At 46.4% G+C, this 21,682-nt stretch overlaps 1 protein-coding gene across 1 annotated transcript in view; it reads right to left on the bottom strand.

Annotated features, from left to right (window-relative positions):
- SKAP1 (src kinase associated phosphoprotein 1) overlaps positions 1 to 5,037 on the bottom strand; it is a 458,105-nt gene extending 453,068 nt beyond the window's left edge. Inside the window, exon 1 of the mRNA XM_060255237.1 lies at positions 5,033 to 5,037. Within this exon, the coding sequence (XP_060111220.1) occupies positions 5,033 to 5,037 (5 nt within the window). The remainder of the gene's footprint in view (positions 1 to 5,032) is intronic.
- Between the last annotated feature and the right edge of the window lie 16,645 nt (positions 5,038 to 21,682).

The raw sequence follows: 21,682 nt of genomic DNA, 5'->3' as shown, positions 1-21,682 counted from the left end.
ATATCCCATCACATATTGCTTTCACTACAGCCCCTCTTTACAGTCTGAAATAAATTTTGATTGCTGACCAGAGTATTTTTATCCTCCTTTCCCCACTTGCCTCCTCTTTTTTCACAGAGATGATTTCTTTTCTTTTCCTCACACAATTAGCCATTCTGAGTCACAAATGGTTCCTTTTTAGTGAATGACTGTCCTCTCTCCTTGAGAAGGGCACCTAATCTCTCCTGAAAATGTCTTCTTTGCAACATGTACTGCTCTCTGTGCTAAAAATGATTTTCTGTCATTTTCAATTCCAGTTTGTCCAAAAGGATTGGTGTTTCTGTCCCTAACCTCTGTCATTTTTAATACAGTATAGCAGAGGGTTTTCTCCAAAGTAAATATGAGATTCAGTGTGCACATTAAAGTCATAGCGAATTCCTGTACAGGGGCCCCCCGAGCCAGTTGTGCGACTGGATAATATTTTTTTTCTGCATCACTTAGAAATGTTTTTTAAAAATTGCATGGCATAAAGAAAGTAGCCTCCTTTTCCCCTCTTGCTTAGTAAGAAAAATCCAAATGGTTGCAGTTTTGCACATGCATTTTAGAATTAGTTCACCAAATGAAAGGGAACAGAAAAGGATGCAGGCAAAGGGGGAAAACCAGATGTTGAAACTGCCAAGACTCTTTTTTTGAAACTGACAAGCAGCTGCAAAGCCCCGTTTTCCATATTGCCAAGCATTAGTGGATTCTCTGCTGTGTTATCAGCCATTGTGAAAAGTGGGAAAGAGTCACACAATTTCATAACAAGGAGGGACACACTGGGTGCATAGTGTGTATGGTAGAACCCAATGACACTGGCATTGCAAGCTTTAATCGCTGGCAACACTGTGTACATGGGCGCCTGTGCAAAGTCATCTGCAACTCCACCATGCACAAGGCTGCAATTTGTATGGGGAAGGAGTCCTCTGGCAAAAGCTCTGGAGAGCTTTTTCAGCCTTGTGATGTGAAAGATCTGTTGCCTACTCCCTTCTGTTGGTCAAATCTCATCTCCCTGAGGTTGTCAGGATCACCTTTTTCTTGCTTCCTGAATTCCACGTCTCTGTCATGTTCTGGAAGTCAGAATCCAGTACAGGCGTGAGCTGGTCATTTCACTGTCTGCAGCCAGGACAGATGTTTGCATTTGCAGAACTTTGATGGAAAGGGCTTTTTTTTCTGGGGGGGACGCTGTGTAATGGCATTCTAGAACATCTTTGTGAAAACGAAATTCTCCAAAGCTTAAGCATTTGTGAGGAGCACCTGTGTGTTTCTCTTCCATTTCCCTCTTGAGAGTTCCAGCACTTTTTTCCCCAGAAAAAAACCCTGATGGCTGTATACTTGCTAAAGCCATGGGTAGGATGGGCAATAGTTGGGAGCAGTTGACTTCTCCTTCCTGTTCGTCTTCTAGTCAATGAGAATAACTTTAAAAACCAAGTATGGGGTTTGCGTAGGCCTCAAAATAAAATGCACTTCTCTGCAAAGGCTTATCATGATGAGGGATATGTAGAATCTCTCTGTCTTCCTTCTGTTGCAGTTCTATGCTATTTGACCAAGGAATGTATTTTAAATGGTTCACAGCGCAGTTCTTTGCAAGGGGTGCTTTCTTTCTTAAGTTTATCCTCTCCTCCTCTGTTCCCCTTCCCTCTTGCCTACTTGAAGTGTTGTTCAGCATCAATTATTTTTCCTCAGGTGGACATTAAAATAGTCAACAAGTTAAAGCTAGATTTATCAAGATCTATCTTAAATATCCGCTGTGGTGGTTTTAGTGATCTCGAATGGCTGGGAGTGCAATGGAGTGTAATTATACCTTGACTTTATGGATCTGCCTCATGCAGTTTGCTTACTTGACCCACTGTGGGATGAGGGCTGCCTATGCTAAATTCACCTATTCCTCTTTCTGCTTTTAGAAAACCATAAAGAGGGAGATCATGGGTATTCCTCCCAGTCCCCATACTTGGTGCAGAAGAGAAGTGAGGTTTTTGTTTTGCATGCTTCAGTGGAATAAATTAAAATGTTGTCCTGTAGCAACAAGTTAGAATGTATCTGTTATGTGTGTGGACTCAAGTGAAGACTTTGAGTGTTCCTGCCTGGCTCATTGGAGCCATACGGACTGAGCTTGGGGACTTGGAAACAATGGGTTGCAGGATCCAAATCTCTGCCGCCCTGGACAAATCACAAGCCCTCGCCGGTTTGAATGACCCAATAATGTGCTTGTGTGGGAACCCAGAGATGTATATAAGTTTGGCCCCATTGGTCCACTTCCCAGTCTTGTAGTGCAGCCACCTACTATGCTGTACGCAATAAAGAGCTTGTTATCCCTTATGCTTTGACTCATCAATGCACAGAACCCACTATACAATAGTATCTTAAGACAGTTCTTGTAGGTGGTTGCCTTCTCCTCTTCTGTCCCACTCAGTGGCAGCGGCCAATCAGTACCGCGTGCCAGTATGGCTGAGGAGCTGTCTACCTTAGGGACCATTTCTCCCCATATGTTCCCCAGAGAGGGCTTCGATCTAGCTCGCAAAACCTGCTGACAATCCCTGGGCCAAAGGAGGTCAAATTGAAAACAAGAGAGAGGGCCTTCTTGACTACAGCTCCCCACTGGTGGAACCAGCTACCAGAAGAGGTGCGGGCCTCGCGGGACCTTAACCAGTTCCACCGGGCCTGTAAGACCGTCCTCTTCCAGCTGGCTTTTTAATGTGGAATTATTATACCATCACTATGCAAGCTATGTTATATTCATAGCACCAAATTAATCTGCGGTTTTAAATTTTGTTCTATTGATGTTTTAATGCTTAACTGAGTAATAATTGTAAATTGGGATATTTTATTTGTTTTATTGTTTTATTACTGTAATGTTGTATTTATGTCATGTGAGCCGCCCTGAGCCTGCTTCGGCGGGGAGGGCGGGATATAAATTAAAAAATATTTTTTCTCCCCACATGTTAGATGTGAGATATGAACTCAGGAGCTATCCATAAAGGGGAGTGTTGTGATACCTTAAAGAGTAACATGAGCTTTTATAGATTAAAGCCCACTTCTTCAAATGCAATGCAGTCATTTATGTACGAGTATTTAAAAAAAATAAACTCCAGGATCATGAACCGCAAGACATACAGGACAAAATGCAATTATGTAAAGTTACAACCTAACTGAGAAAAACATGGAGACCATTCTCCAAGCTAGTTAACATGCTATGAATGGGGGAGTGCCAGGTTTTGCTTAAATGGAAAACACAAGCACTGAAGAAGTGTATGTTCAAGATAGGAAGGGAGTTAGTGAAGTTGCTTGATGTGTCGGAGTCTTCCTCTTGAAGCTCTTGTGTTAAAAGGATTGTGACTTTCAGCCTCCCTAGATACTATGAGATGTGAAAAGAATGAAATGCTGTTGGTCTTAAAGGTGCCACTGCACTCAGACTTTGTTCCATAATTTATGGGGTGAACAGAGTGTAGTGGATTCTTCATTATAAGCCCCTTGAGCATAATCTCCTGATATTTGTATTTGGACTGAAAGATGGTATCTGCACAAGTGGCTGTATCTGTTCATATCTGTAGTGTACCTCTGGCAAAATCTGAAGCTATCTAGACTAGTTGGTTCAAGTTTATCTTTCTTTACAAAGAAGCCAAGGACTCAAAATGTGCTCTGTTTTGATCTCAGGTTTTGCAAGTTCTGTTTTTATAAGTCTGCAAAAGAACTGGGCTTATTATGCACGGGTGTTTCCCCTCACTTTCACTGTGCATGTCTACTGGGTTTTCTGTGTCATTCTGCATTGATTTTCTTCCCTTCAGTGCTCAGTTTGCTTTCTCGTGACTGTTTCCCTGGGTTTTCTGGTTTTTCCCTTGTTTCCTTTGTGATGATTCCCCCCTTTTTCATTACCAAGTCAAAGATAATTCAAAAGTATTTCATCCACTTGGCCTCTTTTAATGATAATGATATTGGATTTATATCCCGCCCTCCACTCCGAAGAGTCTCAGAGCGGCTCACAATCTCCTTTACCTTCCTCCCCCACAACAGACACCCTGTGAGGTGGGTGGGGCTGAGAGAGCTCTCCCAGAAGCTGCCCTTTCAAGGACAACCTCTGCCAGAGCTCTGGCTGACCCAAGGCCATTCCAGCAGCTGCAAGTGGAGGAGTGGGGAATCAAACCCGGTTCTCCCAGATAAGAGTCCGCACACTTAACCACTACACCAAACTGGCTCTCCTCCCATCCTCCCCCCCTTCATCGGTATACAAATTCCGTTTTTCCTTTGTTTTAAAAATTTTTCAACAAGTGGCATGAGTCTAACAATTATGACACTATTGCTAGTCTTGGATTGCTGAATTTTAAAAAAAAATTTAAATGAGGAGAGGAGTAAAAGGAGCTGCAAGAGATTTAGTTCCGTGCTGGCATTGACTTGAAAGGGGGATTGGAGAGGAGGCAAATGGCAACATCCCCAGTGCAAAAAAAAGGGGGGGAGTTCAGTTCTACAACACAGTGTCACGTAGTTTCACAACACAGAGCTGAACCACATCTCACCCGCACCTTATCTCCTTGCATCCCATCGCTGCAAGCAGCTTTCTTGCAGCCCAGTTTCTATAAGTAAGCCCAGCTGGAGAGTAGCATTCTTCAAGGGCTACAGCAGGATAAAGCAGGAGAGAGGAAGGACTACTCTCCCAGTGACAATTTTTTTCATAAAAATTAGACCCCTGCCTCAGCCCAGTTCAGACATGTGGAGAACAAGGGCAGCTAGTCCATGTCACGCATTCTTTGGGAGAACCAAATGTCCAGATGAGATCTGAGCAGAACAGTCTCGGAATTGCAGAATGGAGCGAATCTCAGCTGCTAGACTCACCACCAGCATATGAAAACAACTGCTCTGGCTAATTAAAGGTAATCTAGCAGGGCTGGCCAAGATAAGGTATTAAACACAGAGTTCAGCTACCTGCCTGATCAGGAGGTCACAGTCTAAATACCATTTTTATCTTGATATCACAAGCCATCCGACTTAATGAGCTTCTTATTGCTGGGGAATTACATACGCCATAGTTAAGCTAATGAGCTAAGATTGCTGTGAAATTCCACTTTCCCATTTCCTCCCATCTCTTATTATTCAAACATTGCTTGGAAATTAAAATTAACCTCAGTTCATGTGAGTAGATGCTGCCCTTTTTTCCCTTTGAAAGGGAGAGGATATCGTCTTGCACAGATCCTGTGAAAAGGAAGGTAGTGTGCAGGATTTCATGTAAACCGGGGCACTTTGGAGGGCATATGAAACAATGGGCTGGATTCACACAGCTTTTCTGCTGGAAGGAAAAGGGAGGAAGGGAGTCCTTTGACCACCCAAAAAGGCTATGCTGGGAGTCATGAGGCCTTAAAATATAAACAATGAGATGGAGCAAAAAAAAAAAACCTGGATGGATCCAACCTAAATATGCACTTCTGAGCATGGCAGAGAGACAGTGTCTCACCCCCCCAACCAACAAAAGCCAGCACCCCCCCCCCAAAAAAAAATCAGCACACTTGGGCAGAAGGCACCCCTCTTTTTGACTAACAAGTAGCTTTATGCAAATGTTGCTTTAAGCATAAATTACGTCTGTGCAATTTCTCTAGTTTTCCTTGGCAAACAATTTATTCAGTCGCTTGAAGTTTGCATATACTTGGGGCCAATTAATACGGCAACCAGATTTCCTCAGTATTTCCCAGGGTACACATGAAGTCTGACAGAGACATGCATGCTCATACACATTGTGAACACATGCTGGGGACTCACACGTAGTTTCTGCCCACCGCATGTTTAGGGCTGCACATCTCCACTAACAGAAGCCAGCTATTGAATGATGTATGAAATAGCTCATCTTTTGCACATATTGTTCAAAGAAATCCAAAAGGTTTCAGTTAAAAAGAACATTAGGAGGGGAAAGATTAGAGATCAGCTGGGAGAATGAGTGTATAAGTGTGCCTCCAGGGTGGCAGAACAGAAGATGCCACAAAGAACACAGTCTGTATTCAGGGAGAAGGAGGAGATTGGATTCATACCCCACCTCTCCCTCAGTATCTCAGAGGCCGTTTTCCCACTCACCTTTTACTGGCGCCACGACCATCCTGACGCCGGCGAATCTGCCTGGATTTCGCATCAGAAGCTCCGGCGCTCCCAGAAGCGCCGGCTACTTCCGTCGCTAAGCCAGCGCAAACGGAAATCGCAAAGATGCAGGAAAACGTTTGCGCTGGCTTAGCGACGGAAAGCGCCGGCGCTTCTGGGAGCGCCGGCGCTTCTGTTGCGAAATCCAGGCAGATTCGCCGGCGTCAGGATGGTCGTGGCGCCAGTAAAAGGTGAGTGGGAAAACGGCCAGAGTGGCTTATAATCACCTTCCCTTCCTCTCCCCACAATAGACACCCTATGAGGTAGGTGGGGCTGAGAGAACTGCTCTTGAGAGAACTATGACTGACCCAAGGTTACCCAGCAAGTGAATGCAGAGGACTGGGGGATCAAACTCCGTCCTCCAGATTAAAGCCCACACACCACAGCTGGCTCTCAAGCAAGGAAGGGAAATGATACACCTCAAGACCTCTTGCTATTTAAGTTCAGTTTTCTGTCATTCCCTCCAGCACTATCAAGCACATACAAAACGTTATATCTAATTAAACCAGTTTGCATAACTGGTTTCCACACACAAGTGTGATGCTGCCTTACCTGTTTTCACAGAAAACCCACACATCAGGCCAAGGATGGTTTTATTTTATTTATTTTATTTACATTAGACTTTTATCCCGCCCTCTCCGCAAGTGGACTCAGGGCGGCTTACAACAGTTGTTTACACGATTTAAAACAATAAGTCAATAAAATCTATAAAACATTAATACAATTAAAATTTTAAAACTATTCCACGGTGCTGTGCCACTTTTTACCCCCAAAGTGTGTTTTTTTCTCATTCACAGTCTCTTGCAATCAAATTCTTGAATGGAAAGATAGAGACCGGAATACAGTAAGTAGAAGGTTCCACTGCCCAAACAGCAGCAGGACAGCCTGGTGGCATTTGGGGTCCCAAATGTGATGCCCAGGCCCACCACAGCATTCACCACCACCTTTCCAGCTTTTAGAAAGTGAACAGTGCCGTGTGGTGCCTTTGCCCAGCAAGACTTCTGACTTGCTGTGCAGATTTGTACAAACATTGCTTTGGCAGCAGTTGCCACCAGAACACAAGGACTGTGTGACTGAAGGCAAGCTGTGACAGCCATTTTGTGGCTGACTCCTCCTGCAACTGCCATTTTGTGGCTGCAAACACCACAGTGTGTCTGAGTTCCAAAGGTGGCTGTAGGTTAAAAAAGTTGGCAACCCTTACCCTAGCCAATTACAGGGGCCAATGTTGAATAACTGTATTTACCTTCACATCTAAAGATGAGTGTGAACTTGACCATATCCTGAGACCACAAGACCTTCATTACCCAAGGTTCTTCACTTTATTCTCCAGAGTCTTCACCATTAAAGACCATACTCCTTCTCCATTATTATCAGATGCTCTGACCTTTTAAAATGGCGCATCCACACTCCCATTCATCTAGATGAGCAGGCATCAATATGCAGATGACACCCAGCTCTATCTACTAATGGACAGCCGGCCCGGCTCCACCCCGGGGAACCTGGATCGGGCTTTACAGGCTGTAGCGACGTGGCTCAGGTTGAGTGGGCTGAAGCTGAACCCAGCGAAGACAGAGGTCCTCTGTATGGGTCGCGGCGCTCTAGGAGGGGAAATAGCTCTCCCAACCTTCGACGGCGCACCATTGAAATCAGCACACCAGGTAAAGAGTTTGGGTGTTTTACTGGAGCCTTCATTATCAATGGAGGCCCAGATAGCAGCCACTGCCAAGTCAGCATTCTTCCATCTGAAGCGGGCAAGGCAGCTGGCCCCCTTCCTGGAGCGTCGCGACCTTGCAACAGTGATCCATGCAACGGTCACCTCAAGATTGGACTACTGTAATGCCCTCTACTTGGGGCTACCTTTGTGCCGGACCCGGAAGTTGCAGCTAGTGCAGAACGCGTCGGCCAGGCTATTGTTGGGGCTCTCAAAACGGGAGCACATACAGCCGGGGCTGCGCGGACTGCACTGGCTGCCAATTACGTACCGAGTCCGGTACAAAGTGTTGGTCATTACCTTTAAAGCCTTATATGGCCGAGGACCAGCCTACCTAAGGGACCGTCTCTCCCCATATGAACCCCAGAGGGCACTGAGGTCAGTGGGAAAAAATAAAATGGCGATCCCTGGGCCGAGAGAGGTCAAGCTCCAAAACACCAGAGCTCGGGCCTTTTCAGCTGCGGCCCCTGCTCTGTGGAATCGGCTTCCGGAGGAAGTGCGGACCCTGCGGAACCTTGACCAGTTCTGCAGGGCCTGCAAGACCGTCCTTTTCAAACAAGCGTATATCGACATCAACTGCTGAACTGCTGGTGAATAAAGGATCCGCCCTCTAAATTACTATCGAACTATTTAAACTGGCAGAATCAGCGTCACAGAACTAACCATTACTACTGCCAGATAAATTTAAATTAACTTAAATTATGTATTTTAAATCTATTAACTGGTTTTTATATGTTTAATTTTTAATTGTTAAATTCAAAGTTTTTATCTATTAATTGTAAATGTATAAAATGCTGTTAGCCGCCCTGAGCCACCTAGGCGGGGAGGGCGGGATACAAATAAAATCTATTATTATTATTATTATTATTATTATTATTATTAGTCTGCCGGAAGCAGTAGAACAACAGCTGAGACCCATTTTGGTGTAGTGGCAGGCGGGCTCTAATCTGAATAACTGGGTTTGATTCCCCACTCCTCCTCCACATGAAGCCTGCTGGGTGCTCTTGGGTCAGTCACAGTTTTCTCAGAGCTGTTCTTTCTAGGCTTCCCAATCCCCAGGTCCCAGCCGGGGATCCACTGTTTTTACAGGCTTCTCCCTGCCCCCAGCCAGCTGGCCTGCGGGGGAAGCCCTGCCCCCCACAATCACCATGCAGTTTTAGAGCTCCTGCAGGTCTGTTTTTAAAATATGTGCCTTTAAGGCTGAGCAGGAAGCAGGAAACAGGAAGGGCGTCGGAGAAGGGCACCTCCCATTGTTTTGCTTTCGTTTTCAGATTAAGTAAAGTTCTGCAGGAACAAGACCCGGTAGGTATTTGTGTGTGAGAGAGAGGGAGGGGGCAGGGGATTCCCTGGTTTGGAGGCCCTCCCCCCACTTTAGAAAGCGTGGGGGGGGGAGGGAAATGTCTACTAGGCACTCTTATTATTCCCCATGGAGAATGATTCCTATAGGGAATAATGGGAAATTGACCTGCAGGTATTGGGGGCTCGGGGGGGGCTACGTTTTGAGGTAGAGGCACCATATTTTCAGTATAGCATCTAGTGCCTCTCCCCAAAATACCCCCCAAGTTTCAAAATGATTGGACCAGGGGGTCCAATTCTATGAGCCCCAAAAGATGGTGCCCCTATCCTTCATTATTTCCTATGGAAGAAAGGCATTTTAAAAGGTGTGCTGTCTCTTTAAATGTCTCCTGGCTCCACCCCCAAAGATATTTTTTGAATTGGACTTGGCAACCCTAGTTCTTTCAGAAAGCCAGTTTGTCATAGTGGTTAAATGTGCAAACTCTTATTTGGGAGAATCAGGTTTGATTCCCCACTCCTCTGCATGCACCTGCTGATGTGATCTTGAGTCAGTCACAAACTCTTGCAGAACTTTTCCTCTCATGAGCAGTTTCTGGAAGAGCTCGCTCAACTCCACCTACCTCACAGGGTGACTGTTGTGGAGAGAGGAAGAGAAAGGCGATTGTAAACCGCTCTGAGTGAAGGGTGGGGTATAAATCCAATTTCTTTTTCAGCCCCACATACCTCAGAGAGTATCTGTTGTGGGGAGAGGAAGGAAAGGAGATTCTAAGTCGCTCAGAGACTCTAAGTGAAGGACAGGGTATAAATCCAATATATTTTTCTTCTTCTACAAGAAAGTAAGACTGATTCCTCAGTAGCAGCTGCTCCACTTCAGGCTTCTGCTTTCCCCAGTTCAAGTGATCATTCCCCACCAGTTGCTGCGTGGGCGCATTAATTTTTATCCATGGCTCCCTCCAATTTCCCTCATGGCTTCCTGCTCCAGATCCAGAAGCTGAGAGGGAAACTGGAGGGAGCTGCAGATCAAAATGTATCCACCCAGCAACCGGTGGGGAACTGATTGCTTAAGCCAGGGAAAGCAGAAGCCCTGGGGTGGAGCAACTGCTAGTGAGGAAAAGGTCTAAGAGTCCAGCAGCACCTTAAAGACTAACAAAATTTGTGGCAGGGTATGAGCTTTCATGAGTCATTGCTCACTGCTTCAGATACATTCATCTAGCCATTCTGATACTGTCAAATGGGACATTTTTTCTCCACAGAAGCAAAAGCCCAGCTACACAGTAATACCACAACTGACTACACGAGTAACAAGATCTCCCACTTTCACAGTTAGACAGTTTCATGCTCAATGCAATAAAACAAAACAAAAAGAGAAACAAGAGTTAAAATGAGAAAACAGAACACAGAAGGCAAAATATGCATGCAGTTGAAGTATGTAACTCTGCTCAGGATCTCACCACTTGTGAACAGAGACTTGGAAGATTCGGAACCTCTGTTAAAAGTATAAAAGGGTCTCGTGGAATTCATTGCCCTTCTTTTGAGCAGCAGAGAAGAAGAAATCCATACAGGGCAAATAAGCACATTCATAAGAACATAAGAGAAGTAATGTTGGAGCAGATCAATGGTCCATCCCGTCCAACACTGTAGGTGCTTTTACACACACTAAATAACACACTTTCAAATTGAAAGTTTCAATCCGCTTTGCAACTGGATTTTGCTGTGTGAAATGGCAAAATCCACTTGCAAACAGGAGGTGAAGGGGATTGAAAAACTGCATTTCTTAGCATTCATGAAAGCACCCTGGGGCACACAGTGGCCAAAACCCAGGTGCCATCAGGAAAGTCAACCTGTGAAGCAAGTTTTTCTTTGTGTAAAATTTGAGCTACCTTTGTCTTGGGGTGCGGTCACACTCACCATTAAATCCATCTGCAATGTGCCTCTATTATAATCCGCACAACCAATTTCCCGATCAGAGAACAGCCGGGCTCCCATTCTATCCCATATGGGTCCCATCACTGGTTGATCAGAGTGCTCTACTGGACCTCGTTTCATGAGACGTCAATCTGCATTAGTGCAGGCGCAGTGATGCCCACTATCTGCACTATCGAGCAGATCCAGAGTCTCCTCCCTTCTCCATGAGACACCTCGCACACCCACCATGACCTCGTTCTTGAGGGCGGGGATGCACGTCGCTTTTAAATGGGTCGGATCACTTACAGTTTTGCTAGTCCGTTGGCACTACTTTTCCAGCACGAGCACTACACATGCAGAAAAAAACCCAGGAATTCAAATCAGTTCACATCTAGTTCACATCTAGTTTCAAAAGTGAGTTTTGTTTTCGGACATAGGGGCGGGTAAACAATTTATCGAGCCAACATTCGCTCACTCATTCACTGGCGCAGTTATATCACTTGCAGGGGGCTTTGGACGGGAAGTGGTGGTGCGCTTCCGACAAGTCGCCAACGATGGAGCGTTCAAACAGAGAAATTCCGCTCAGGAACCGTCAGAAGAATTTTGTTCCGGATTTAAAGCAGTATCAAATTAGTCCGCACCCCAGTCGTCTCAACATGGGACTCAAACGAGCTAACCACCATTTGCAGATGCTGATGTTTGGACAACCGCTTAAAATCCCACATGCTTCCAGACTCCACTCATGCCCATAGTGGGATTTTCTGAACGTCTGACCTCACCCTAGATTTGGTTTTAAGCCCCAAATGTCCCACCCATTCTCCCCATCTTTCCTTCCTGCTCAGCTGTAAGTACTTCCCACATGCTCTCACTTGAACTGCGCCACCTTTGGACATTAACTCAAGCCTTTGGTGGCTTTGATGTCAGTAGTTGCCACAAGGCCTAGCACCCCATTCTCTGGCCCCCAAAGCAGCTTCCAATTCCAAAGCCTAGACAAATATAATAAAACCTCAACTATTAAAAAAAATCCATTAAAATGACATTACTAACAACTTGGTGTGAGCCTTGCACGCATTTCTAAGCATGCACGTTTCCTTCTGGTACAGCAACTTCACTTAGGTTTAGGTTTGTGCTGTAAATGAGCCTCCTTTTACATACATTCCTAGTTATGAGCTGTCAATTAAGTTTCTCCACAGTCATATCTATGCAAAGGATGAGAAGGGATGTTAAATTGTTTTGTCAAGTCAGAAGGGAGGACATGAAGAGTTTGAAGGAAGAGTTTCATTTCTGTTATCAGTAGGACTGGGATCAGCATACCTTGAGGGGGGAGGCAGCTGCCAGGCCCCATGGCCTCTGGCGGGGTCCACAGCTGGTGACTCCCTATTCAGGCATCTCCTCCGATGCCTCCTCTCACCCGCTTCAATTGCCTGCTCATGAGTGAAATGTCCCCCTTTGGCTGTGGGTTCCCAAGTTAGAGTACTCACTCAGGCACCTGTTCCCAGATCCATTCAGTGGAAACAAACTTGATCAAAACATCAAGCATCAAAAAGAGCCAGTTTGGTGCAGTGGTTCAGTGTGTGGACTCTTATCCGGGAGAACTGGGTTTGATTCCCCACCCCTCCACATACATCTGCTGGTGTGACCTTGGGTCAGTCACGAGTTCTCTCAGAGCTGTTCTCTCAAGAGCAGTTTTCAAAAGAGGCCCACCTACCTCACAGGGTGTCTGTTGGGGGAAGGGGAAGGGAAAGGAGATTGTAAGCTGCTCTGAGACTCCTTCGGGTAGTGAAGGGCGGGGTATAAATCCAATCTCCTCTTCATCATCATCAGCCATTCATTTGCAAGCAGACAACCCCAACCAGCAGCATTTTCACCTAACATACAAAACTGGATACTGAAACCAGAGCTCCACCTAATAGGATCAAACTATATGATACAGATATTAGGGGGGGGAGCAGACTGTTCCATTCTCTCTCTCGGCTTACCTTCGCGATCGAAGATTTAAGAAGGGTGCAGTAGTCCACGTCTGCTGCAGGCTCGCTGGTGGCTGACAAAACCAATGCGGGACAGGCAGATCCAGACACAGTGGCTGCAGGGAAAAGTCTGATTTAGGATTGGTGCTGTAGCAGTGCGATTCTTCCTCAATCTCCTTTTGTCCTCAAGACCAGCTATGCGTGCGTTCTCAAAAGAAGAGACAGCCTGGTGGATGGTGTGCCTCCATGCTTTGCGGTCTGAGGCTAGGTCAGACCACTGGTGATGGTTGATGCGACAGGTGCCAAGGGATTTCTTCAAGGAGTCCTTGTACCTCTTCTTTGGTGCCCCTCTATTTCGATGGCCGGTGGAAAGTTCGCCATACAAAGCAATCTTGGGAAGGCGGTGGTTTTCCATCCTAGAAATATGCTATGCCCAGCGCAGCTGCGTCTTCAACAGCAGTGCCTCGATGCTTGTAACCTCCGCCCTCTTGAGGACTTCAGTGTTGGTCACAAAGTCACTCCAGTGGATGGTGCGAAGGCAGCGCTGATGAAAGCGCTCAAGGAGTCGCAGGTGATGACGGTATAAAACCCACGATTCGAAGCCGTAGATGAGGGTTGTCATCACAATCGCTTTGTAAACATTGATCTTTGTGCCTTTTTTCAGATGCTTGTTGCTCCACACTCTTTTGTACAGTCGGCCAAATGCACGGTTTGCCTTTGCCAGCCTGTTGTCAATCTCCTTGTCGATCTTGGCATCTGAGGAGATGATGCACCCCAGGTAGCTGAACTGCTGGACTGTCTTCAGAACTGATTCACCCACAGTGATGCAGGGAGGGTGATAATCTTCCTGGGGTGCAGGCTGGTGGAGAACTTCTGTCTTCTTCAGACTAACTTCTAGGCCGAATAGCTTGGCAGCCTCTGCAAAGCAGGACGTCATATGCTGCAGAGCTGATACCGAGGGGGAGACGAGTGCAGCGTCATCAGCAAACAGTAGCTCTCGGATAAGTTTTTCCATTGTCTTGGAGTGAGCCTTTAGTCGCCTCAGGTTGAACAGGCTGCCATCGGTGCGATAGCGGATGTAGACACCATCGTCATCATCTAGATCTACTGCGGCTCTTTGAAGCATCATGCTAAAGAAGATCGTAAAGAAAGTTGGCGCGAGAACACAGCCTTGCTTTACACCTGTGCCTATTGGGAAGGGCTCCGAGAGGTCGTTGCAGTGTCTGACTTGGCCTCGCTGGTCTTCATGTAACTGGATGATCATGCTGAGGAACCTTGGGGGACATCCTAAATGTTCCAAGATTTGCCACAGGCCTTTCCTGCTAACGGTATCGAAAGCTTTGGTAAGGTCGACAAAATTCACATATAGACCCTTGTTCTGTTCCCCGCATTTCTCTTGGAGCTGCCTGAGAACAAATACCATGTCGGTGGTGCTCCTGTTAGCTCTGAAGCCGCACTGGCTCTCTGGGAGGAGTTCTTCTGCAATGGTGGGCACCAGTCTGTTCAGGAGTATTCTGGCAAGGATTTTGCCTGCGATGGAGAGCAGGGTTATCCCCTGGTAGTTGGAGCAGTCTGACTTTTCCCCTTTGTTCTTGTGTAGAGTGATGATGATTGCATCGCGAAAGTCCTGTGGTAGTTTGCCTTGTTCCCAGCAGGTGACAAGTACTTTGTGAAGTGCGCTATGTAGTACTGTGCCCCCATGCTTCCAGATCTCTGGTGGGATTCCATCAACTCCCGCTGCCTTGCCACTTTTCAGTTGCTTGATGGCTTTAACAGTCTCTTCTAGGGTGGGGATCTCATCCAACTCTGTTTTCACTGGTTGAAGTGGGGTGAGGTGGATTGCTGAATCTTGAACTACGCGGTTGGCACTGAAGAGAACCTGAAAATACTCCGACCACTGGTTCAGTATGGATGCCTTGTCTATGAGGAGCACTTGGCCGTCTGCACTACGCAAGGGACTCTGAGCCTGATATGATGGGCCATATACTGCCTTCAGGGCTTCGTAGAACCCTCTTAAATCACCAGTGTCTGCACACAGCTGGGTTCTCTCTGCAAGCTTGGTCCACCACTCATTCTGAATGTCTCGAAGCTTGCGCTGGAGGTTGCTACATGCAGCGTGAAAGATTGCTTTTTTCCCGGGACGGGAGGGCTGAGCAAGATGTGCTTGGTAGGCAGATCTCTTTTTCGCTAGTAATTCTTGGATCTCTTTGATTGTTCTCGTCAAACCAGTCCTTGTTCTTCCTTGTGGAGAATCCGAGGACTTCTTCACAGATCAACAGGATGGTAGTTTTTAGGTGTTCCCAGAGTGCTTCTGGAGAAGGGTCTGTGGGGCAACTGGGGTCCTCAATTCTTGACTGGAGTTTTGCCTGGAAGGCAGCTTTTAACTTCGGCTGACTGAAGGCTGCCAACCTGAAGCTTCCTCCGAGGGATACCTCCGCTCCTGGGTGTGGGTTTAAAGTGAAGACGGAGATTGCAGCATACAAGACGATGATCCGTATGACATTCCGCACTGGGCATTACTCGGGTGTGTAAGACATCTCGAAGGTCTCTCTGGCGCACCAGAATGTAGTCGATAAGGTGCCAGTGCTTGGACCGTGGGTGCATCCAGGTTGTCCTCAGGCTGTTCTTCTGCTGAAAGATAGTGTTGGTGATGGTGAGCTGGTGCCCCGTGCAGAATTCTAGCAGGAGGCGCCCGTTATCATGCAGTTGCCAATGCCGTGTTTGCCAAGTACTCCTTTCCAGGCTTCTGAGTCTTTACCTACTCTGGCATTGAAGTCGCCAAGGATGATCACCTTGTCCTCTGTAGGGGTCTTCCGTACGAGGTTGCGGAGATCAGCATAGAACTTGTTCTTTTCTGCAGGATCTGCTTGAAGGGTTGGGGCATACACACTGAAGAGTGTTGCATGCTGCTTGTTTTGAAGTGGGAGGTGCATGGACATGATGCGATCTGAGTGACCTGTTGGCAGGTTTTCGAGTTTGGAGGCAATGGAGTTCCTGACCATGAAGCCAACGCCAGAAAGGCGTTCCATTACATACATCCATATATACAATAAATATACCACAATCAGTGCTTTTGTCACTTATGTTCCCAGCTGTACATGCTGTCTAGAGCTGCTGGAGAAGGGCATGTGGGTGATGCAGAAGAGCACCACTGTTCCTGGTAGCTATGGCAGTGGCATGCCTAGTGGCACCCAGAACCATAGGGGAAAGGGCATGTAGGCACTGTGGGTAACTGTGACTGCAAGTAGAGCAAGAGCTTCTGAGGGGACAGAGGAAGGACACACAGGCAGGTGGGGCATGTGGGTGGAAGGGGTAGGCAAGAAGCAGGATCTAGTAGTGGAGATGGGGGGGCAGAGCACTTTGTGTCCAGGGCTCCCATAAATAGATGGCCAGCTTCATGTTGGGAAATACCCGGGGCTTTTTTTGCAGCAGGAACTCCTTTGCATATTAGGCCACACACTCTTGATGTAGCCAATCCTCCTGGAGCTTCAAGTAGGCCCTGTATTAAGAGCCCTGTAAACTCTTGGCTACATCAGGTGACTGTGGCCTGATATGCAAAGAGTTCCTGCTACAAAAAAAGCCCTGGAAATACCTGTAGATTTTTTTTTTTGGGGGGGGGCAGAGCCTGAGGAGGCAAGGATTTGGGGAGGGGAGGGACTTTAGCAGGGCATAATGCCATAGAGTCCACCTTCCAAAGTGGCCATTTCCTCCAGGTAAACTGATCTCTGCCACCCGGAGATCTCCAGCCACTACCTGGAGGCTGGCAACTCTACCCAAAAACCTGGAACCGGCCCGGTTGTCAGAGATTTCTAAAACAGCTGATTTAGGGGAGAGGATGAAACAACAGATGTTGCTGTGGGCACAGAACATCCTGGCTCCGTGCTCTCTTCTATCCCCTTAACATCCATTCCATCTGCATGACAGTAAATGGATATGACAAAGCCCGTCTTGTCAATGCTTTTTAGATTTTCCCAGTAGCGAAGGGGTAAAGCATGAAATAACAGGACGCCACCCAACAGGATTACACAATGGTTACACAGATTGGGAAGGGGGAGATCGGGATTCAGAGCTACAGATAACTCAATTCTGCATTCCTAACCAAACGCACCCTGTTCTTCCTCCATCCAGAAGGTCCCCTCCTTCTCCCGCATTCAAGCGCCTGTGCCTTTCAATTATTCACGGCAACCCAGGCCCTTAATTACACAGTCCCAAGTTGCTAAGTAAGAAAACTGGTGCTTAATTAGCCAGCAGGAAAGATTGATTTGGATACAGCAGGGCATCACACAATGTTCTTCTGCAGGGGAGAGCACCCGGCTGTGACCTTACGAAGGATAAAAACTCTTTGCCCACTTGAGCAAACTTTAAGGAGGATATCTTCTAAAAAAGAAACAAGCAAACAGATATTGGAATGGGTCTATAAACAGAGTGTTAATCTATCAAGTGACCGTAACCAAATTTGGGGCACCTTGACCCACAGACCAGTGCAAATCTGAGGAACCTTACATGCCCTCTTGGCACCAGAATTCAATACTGCAACATGCACAGAGTAATTGGGGCTCAAAACCCCCATCTCTGCTGTGTATTATTAAATCCCATATGGAGAAACTGCAGGAGAAACTATGGGATACAGCTTGTGAATCTCGATACACCACCACACTGCTGAATGTGGTTTGTTCTCTCTTCCTGAGCCCAACAAAGCCCCCCTGCCAATGCAATAGATTTTTACAAAGTGTTTAATTCCTAACAGGAAAGATACCAAAATTGAGCCTCCCAGCCAGTCAAACGCTCGTGGATTCAGAAGCCATTTTCCCTAATCCCAAATACGTGCAAGATACCAAGCACTCTACTAACGTTCAGAGGCAAAATCATCATGCTCTTTTGTACGTGCTCAACCTCGGTGTCGATTCAAATTCTGATAGCTAAACTGTGGCTCACGTAATTCTGTCTTTTGCACTGCCTGTACCTCACATCTGGGTTTGGAAACCTGTCCTTGTACACCCTTTGCAGTCACTAGATCACTAGTCACCACAGCTGGGTGGCCTCCGGGAGCTCAAGCTTGCTTAGTCTCAGCTCCCTCCCTACCCACAAAATGGAGTTGATGCTGCTGGAGCACACATCACTGCTGAGAAGAAAAAAAAACCTTCCTTTGCAAACTAAAAATATGAACAGTCATTAGAACTGGGAGCTGCAACAGCAGTTCACTGATAAGGTCATAAAAATGTAAACAGAGCGCTCTTGGATCAGACCAAGGTTACATTTAGTCCAACATCCTGTTTCCAAAGTGGCCAGCCAGATGCATCCTGAAAACCTGCAAGCAGGACATGAATGCAGCGGCACACCTCCCCCTCTCCTGCCAAACCTTGTTCCACCACTACTGGTAGGACTTTTTTTGGAGCAGGAACTCCTTTGCATATTAGGCCACACAACCCTGTTGTAGCCAATCCTCCCAAGAGCTTACAGGGTTCTTAGTACAGGGCCTACTATAAACTCCAGGAGGATTGGGTACATCTGGGGTGTGTGGCCTAATATGCAAAGGAGTTCCTGCACAAAAAAAGCCCTGATTACTGGTATTTATAGATACCCTGCCTCTGTGGAGGTTCCCTTTAGACATCCCAGTTAAAAGTGTCTGAGACCTTGCAAATCTAATGGCCAAACTGAAATCACCCTGCACAGGGTTCCAGCACTATCATCCAATAATTCATCCAATCTTCTTTTAAAGTCATCTAACTTGTTACCATCAAATTTTGTGGCAATGAATTATGTACATTAATCTCCACCTGTATGAAGAAACATCCCCTTTTATCTGCCCTGAATCAACTATCAACTGCATTGGATTTCCCTGAGTTCTAGACAGGGGGAGGATCCCAACTAGTTTTCTCTACAACATGCATAATGTCATAAACCCCTATAGTGTTCCCCTGTAGTTACCTTTTCTACTAATCTATTTGCCTCAAACATTTTCGCTTTCCCTTATACGGAAGATGCTCCAACAACTTAGCTGTGCTTTTCACAGCTCTACAGAAGCCATTTTGAGCCAGGGTAACCAGAACATTACTCCAAATGTCACTGCACCTTAGATTTATATACAGGCATTATGATACTGACCATTTTATTTTCAGTCCCTTTCCTAATGCATCCCACAGCATGGAATTTGTCTTTTCAGTGCCACTGCACACTGAGTTGACATTTCAACTGACCTATCCACCATCACCCCCCAGATTTCTTTACTGGATAGTCCCTGCCAGTTTGGATTCCATCAGTATACATATATTGAGTTGTGATCTTTTGCTTCAGTGTTCATCATTTCATACAGATTCACACGTGCTTACACTGAATCTTAAGGGGCCTTTTTGTTGTCTGTTTTCCCGTTTTGAGAGATTCCACTTGGAGTTTCAGCAGCGTGACAATCTGGAAGTTCCATATGGGTAGCCATGTTAGTCTATAGCAGCAAAATAATAATAAAAAAAGGAGTCCACTGGCACCTTAAAGACCAAGCAGGGTTGCCAGCTCTGAGTGGGGAAATACCTGGAGATTTTAAGGGTGGAGCCTGGGAAGGGTGGAGTCAAAGCAAGATATAATGCTGGAGGGTCCCACACTCCAAAGCAGCCATTTTCTCCAAGGGAACTGACAGAATCATAGAATCATAGAGTTGGAAAGGCCTCCAGGGTCATCTAGTCCAATCCCCTGCTCAGTGCAGGAACTTCACAAATACTGTCATCTGGAGATCAGCGGGAGGCTGGCAACTCTACCACCAAGATTCCATTCCAGCATTAGCTTTGGAAAATCACAACATGTCATGAACTGAGCCCTGACTCAAGAAAGATCATGCTTGAGCCCAACAGCTTGATTCTGCGCTTTATTGGAAGATTTGGTTAATATTGCAGAGTCTGAACAGTCTCAGAAGCATGATACGGAGTGCAGTAAATAAATGTCCCAAGAAGTATTTTGCATAAGGTAAAAACATTTATTAAAGTAGATCCAGTTCACATTCAGGCTGGGGGAGTGGAGAGAGAAGCCTAATCTAAAGAGTACTTTCCCTACCACAAATGGTCAGCTTGTCCGGCGTCACGTGTGTGGGAGTATGAGGGCATTGTATCTACACGAGAGACCCGCAGAGACATGCGTCTCCATGGAAGGCCATGTGCAGTGAGAGACTAAGGAGGAGAAAGGAGGGGGTCAGAGGGCAGCTCCCAGACAAAGAGGGCAGCTTAAGACAACAATAGGCAGCCATCCAAGGAGATAACACCTATACACACTTAGAGTGATATAGTGCCCCTCAATGTCCAGGCATGTTGAGTTGCTCACTCCAACACTCTTTAGGATACTGCACACTTCAAAATTGCATCTTGGAGGGGAAGAGACTTTTGTACCTAAAAGCTAGTTCTAAAAGTTTCTGACCTGCTGATCTGTGCAGGCACACAGCCTGCCAGCATGACACCACAAATAAAATTATGCCCAGGGCTTCTTTCTTGGAAAAAGAGGTGCTAGAACTCTCAAGAGGGAAATGAAAGAGAAACACAGCGGCGCCCTCATGAACTTTTAAACATTTTTTGAGAATTTTGTTTCCACAAAGAGGTCCCAGAACTTTGTTCTGCCATGTTCCGCCTGTAAAAAAAGTCCTGATTATGTCAGTCTCTAAGGTGCCACGAGACTCCTGCATTTATTTGCTGATAGCCAAGTTTGTGGATATGCTATTTTATCTCATTGTTCATCCCAAATCCAGATAGTTTTGAGTGTCAAAAAGTGTTTCCAAAACAGATTGTTGGAGGATGCTACTGTTTATTTCCCTCTATTGTAAACAGCCCATAACTTGTACTTCCTGTTTTTTTGACCAGTTACAAATCTGCAAGTGGACCCGTCTATTATTAAGGATTGCAAATTCTAATTGGCTCCCTTTGGAACTTATCCGGGAGAGCAGATAGGTTAATAGAACAATCATTTCCTGGTTCCTCCTTATATCCCTTTCTAAAACTTGGTGAGTTTAATATCTTCCTATCTCCTCTGGTGCCCATTTTAGTGAAAAGCTGCGTAATTCTGTTAGAAGATCACAGGGTTGCCAGCCCCCAGGTCCCAGTGGGGGTTCTTCCACTTTTGGGGGTTTCAACCCACCACTGGCCACTTGGCTGGTGAAGGAAGCCTCACCGCCAAGAGCAGCCACCAGTGGTCACCCCTCTCTCCATCCCCTCCTGACATCGGGGAGCACTGATCAACTGGGGAGACCCTTAGATCTTGCAGAAGGGAGGGAGAGTAGCAGCAGCTCACAACCTCCTTGAATTCTAGTGGGCACGGGGAAGGAAGCCAAATCAGTGGGGTAGGCTTGCCTCCCCAATCTGGTGCTTTCTCTCCTTCCCCACTTGCTCAGCCACAGCAGGACTCGCGGGAAAGGAAGCCAGGGCTTTCTCCCTGCAAGAAGGGGGAGGCCTCCCATGGCTGAACTTTAAGCAGAATTCAAGCATCCAGGGCACTGGTCCTGAACGTGATCTCACTTCTGTGTGATGTCATCACACTGGAATGTCCCTGCCCTCTACAGGAACACATCCCCCAAAGTCCGCTGCTTGCAAGACAGAGGGACCCAGCAAGCCTAGAAGATCAACATATTTGAACTCTGCAGAAAATTCTCAGGTGTGTGCCATCTGGACCCAGTAATTTGTTAATTTGTAATTTGTTGGTT

The sequence above is a fragment of the Heteronotia binoei genome, chromosome 15 (assembly GCF_032191835.1).
Source record: "Heteronotia binoei isolate CCM8104 ecotype False Entrance Well chromosome 15, APGP_CSIRO_Hbin_v1, whole genome shotgun sequence".
NCBI classification, from domain to species: domain Eukaryota; kingdom Metazoa; phylum Chordata; class Lepidosauria; order Squamata; family Gekkonidae; genus Heteronotia; species Heteronotia binoei.
This window is presented reverse-complemented; position numbering and strand designations above follow the sequence as displayed.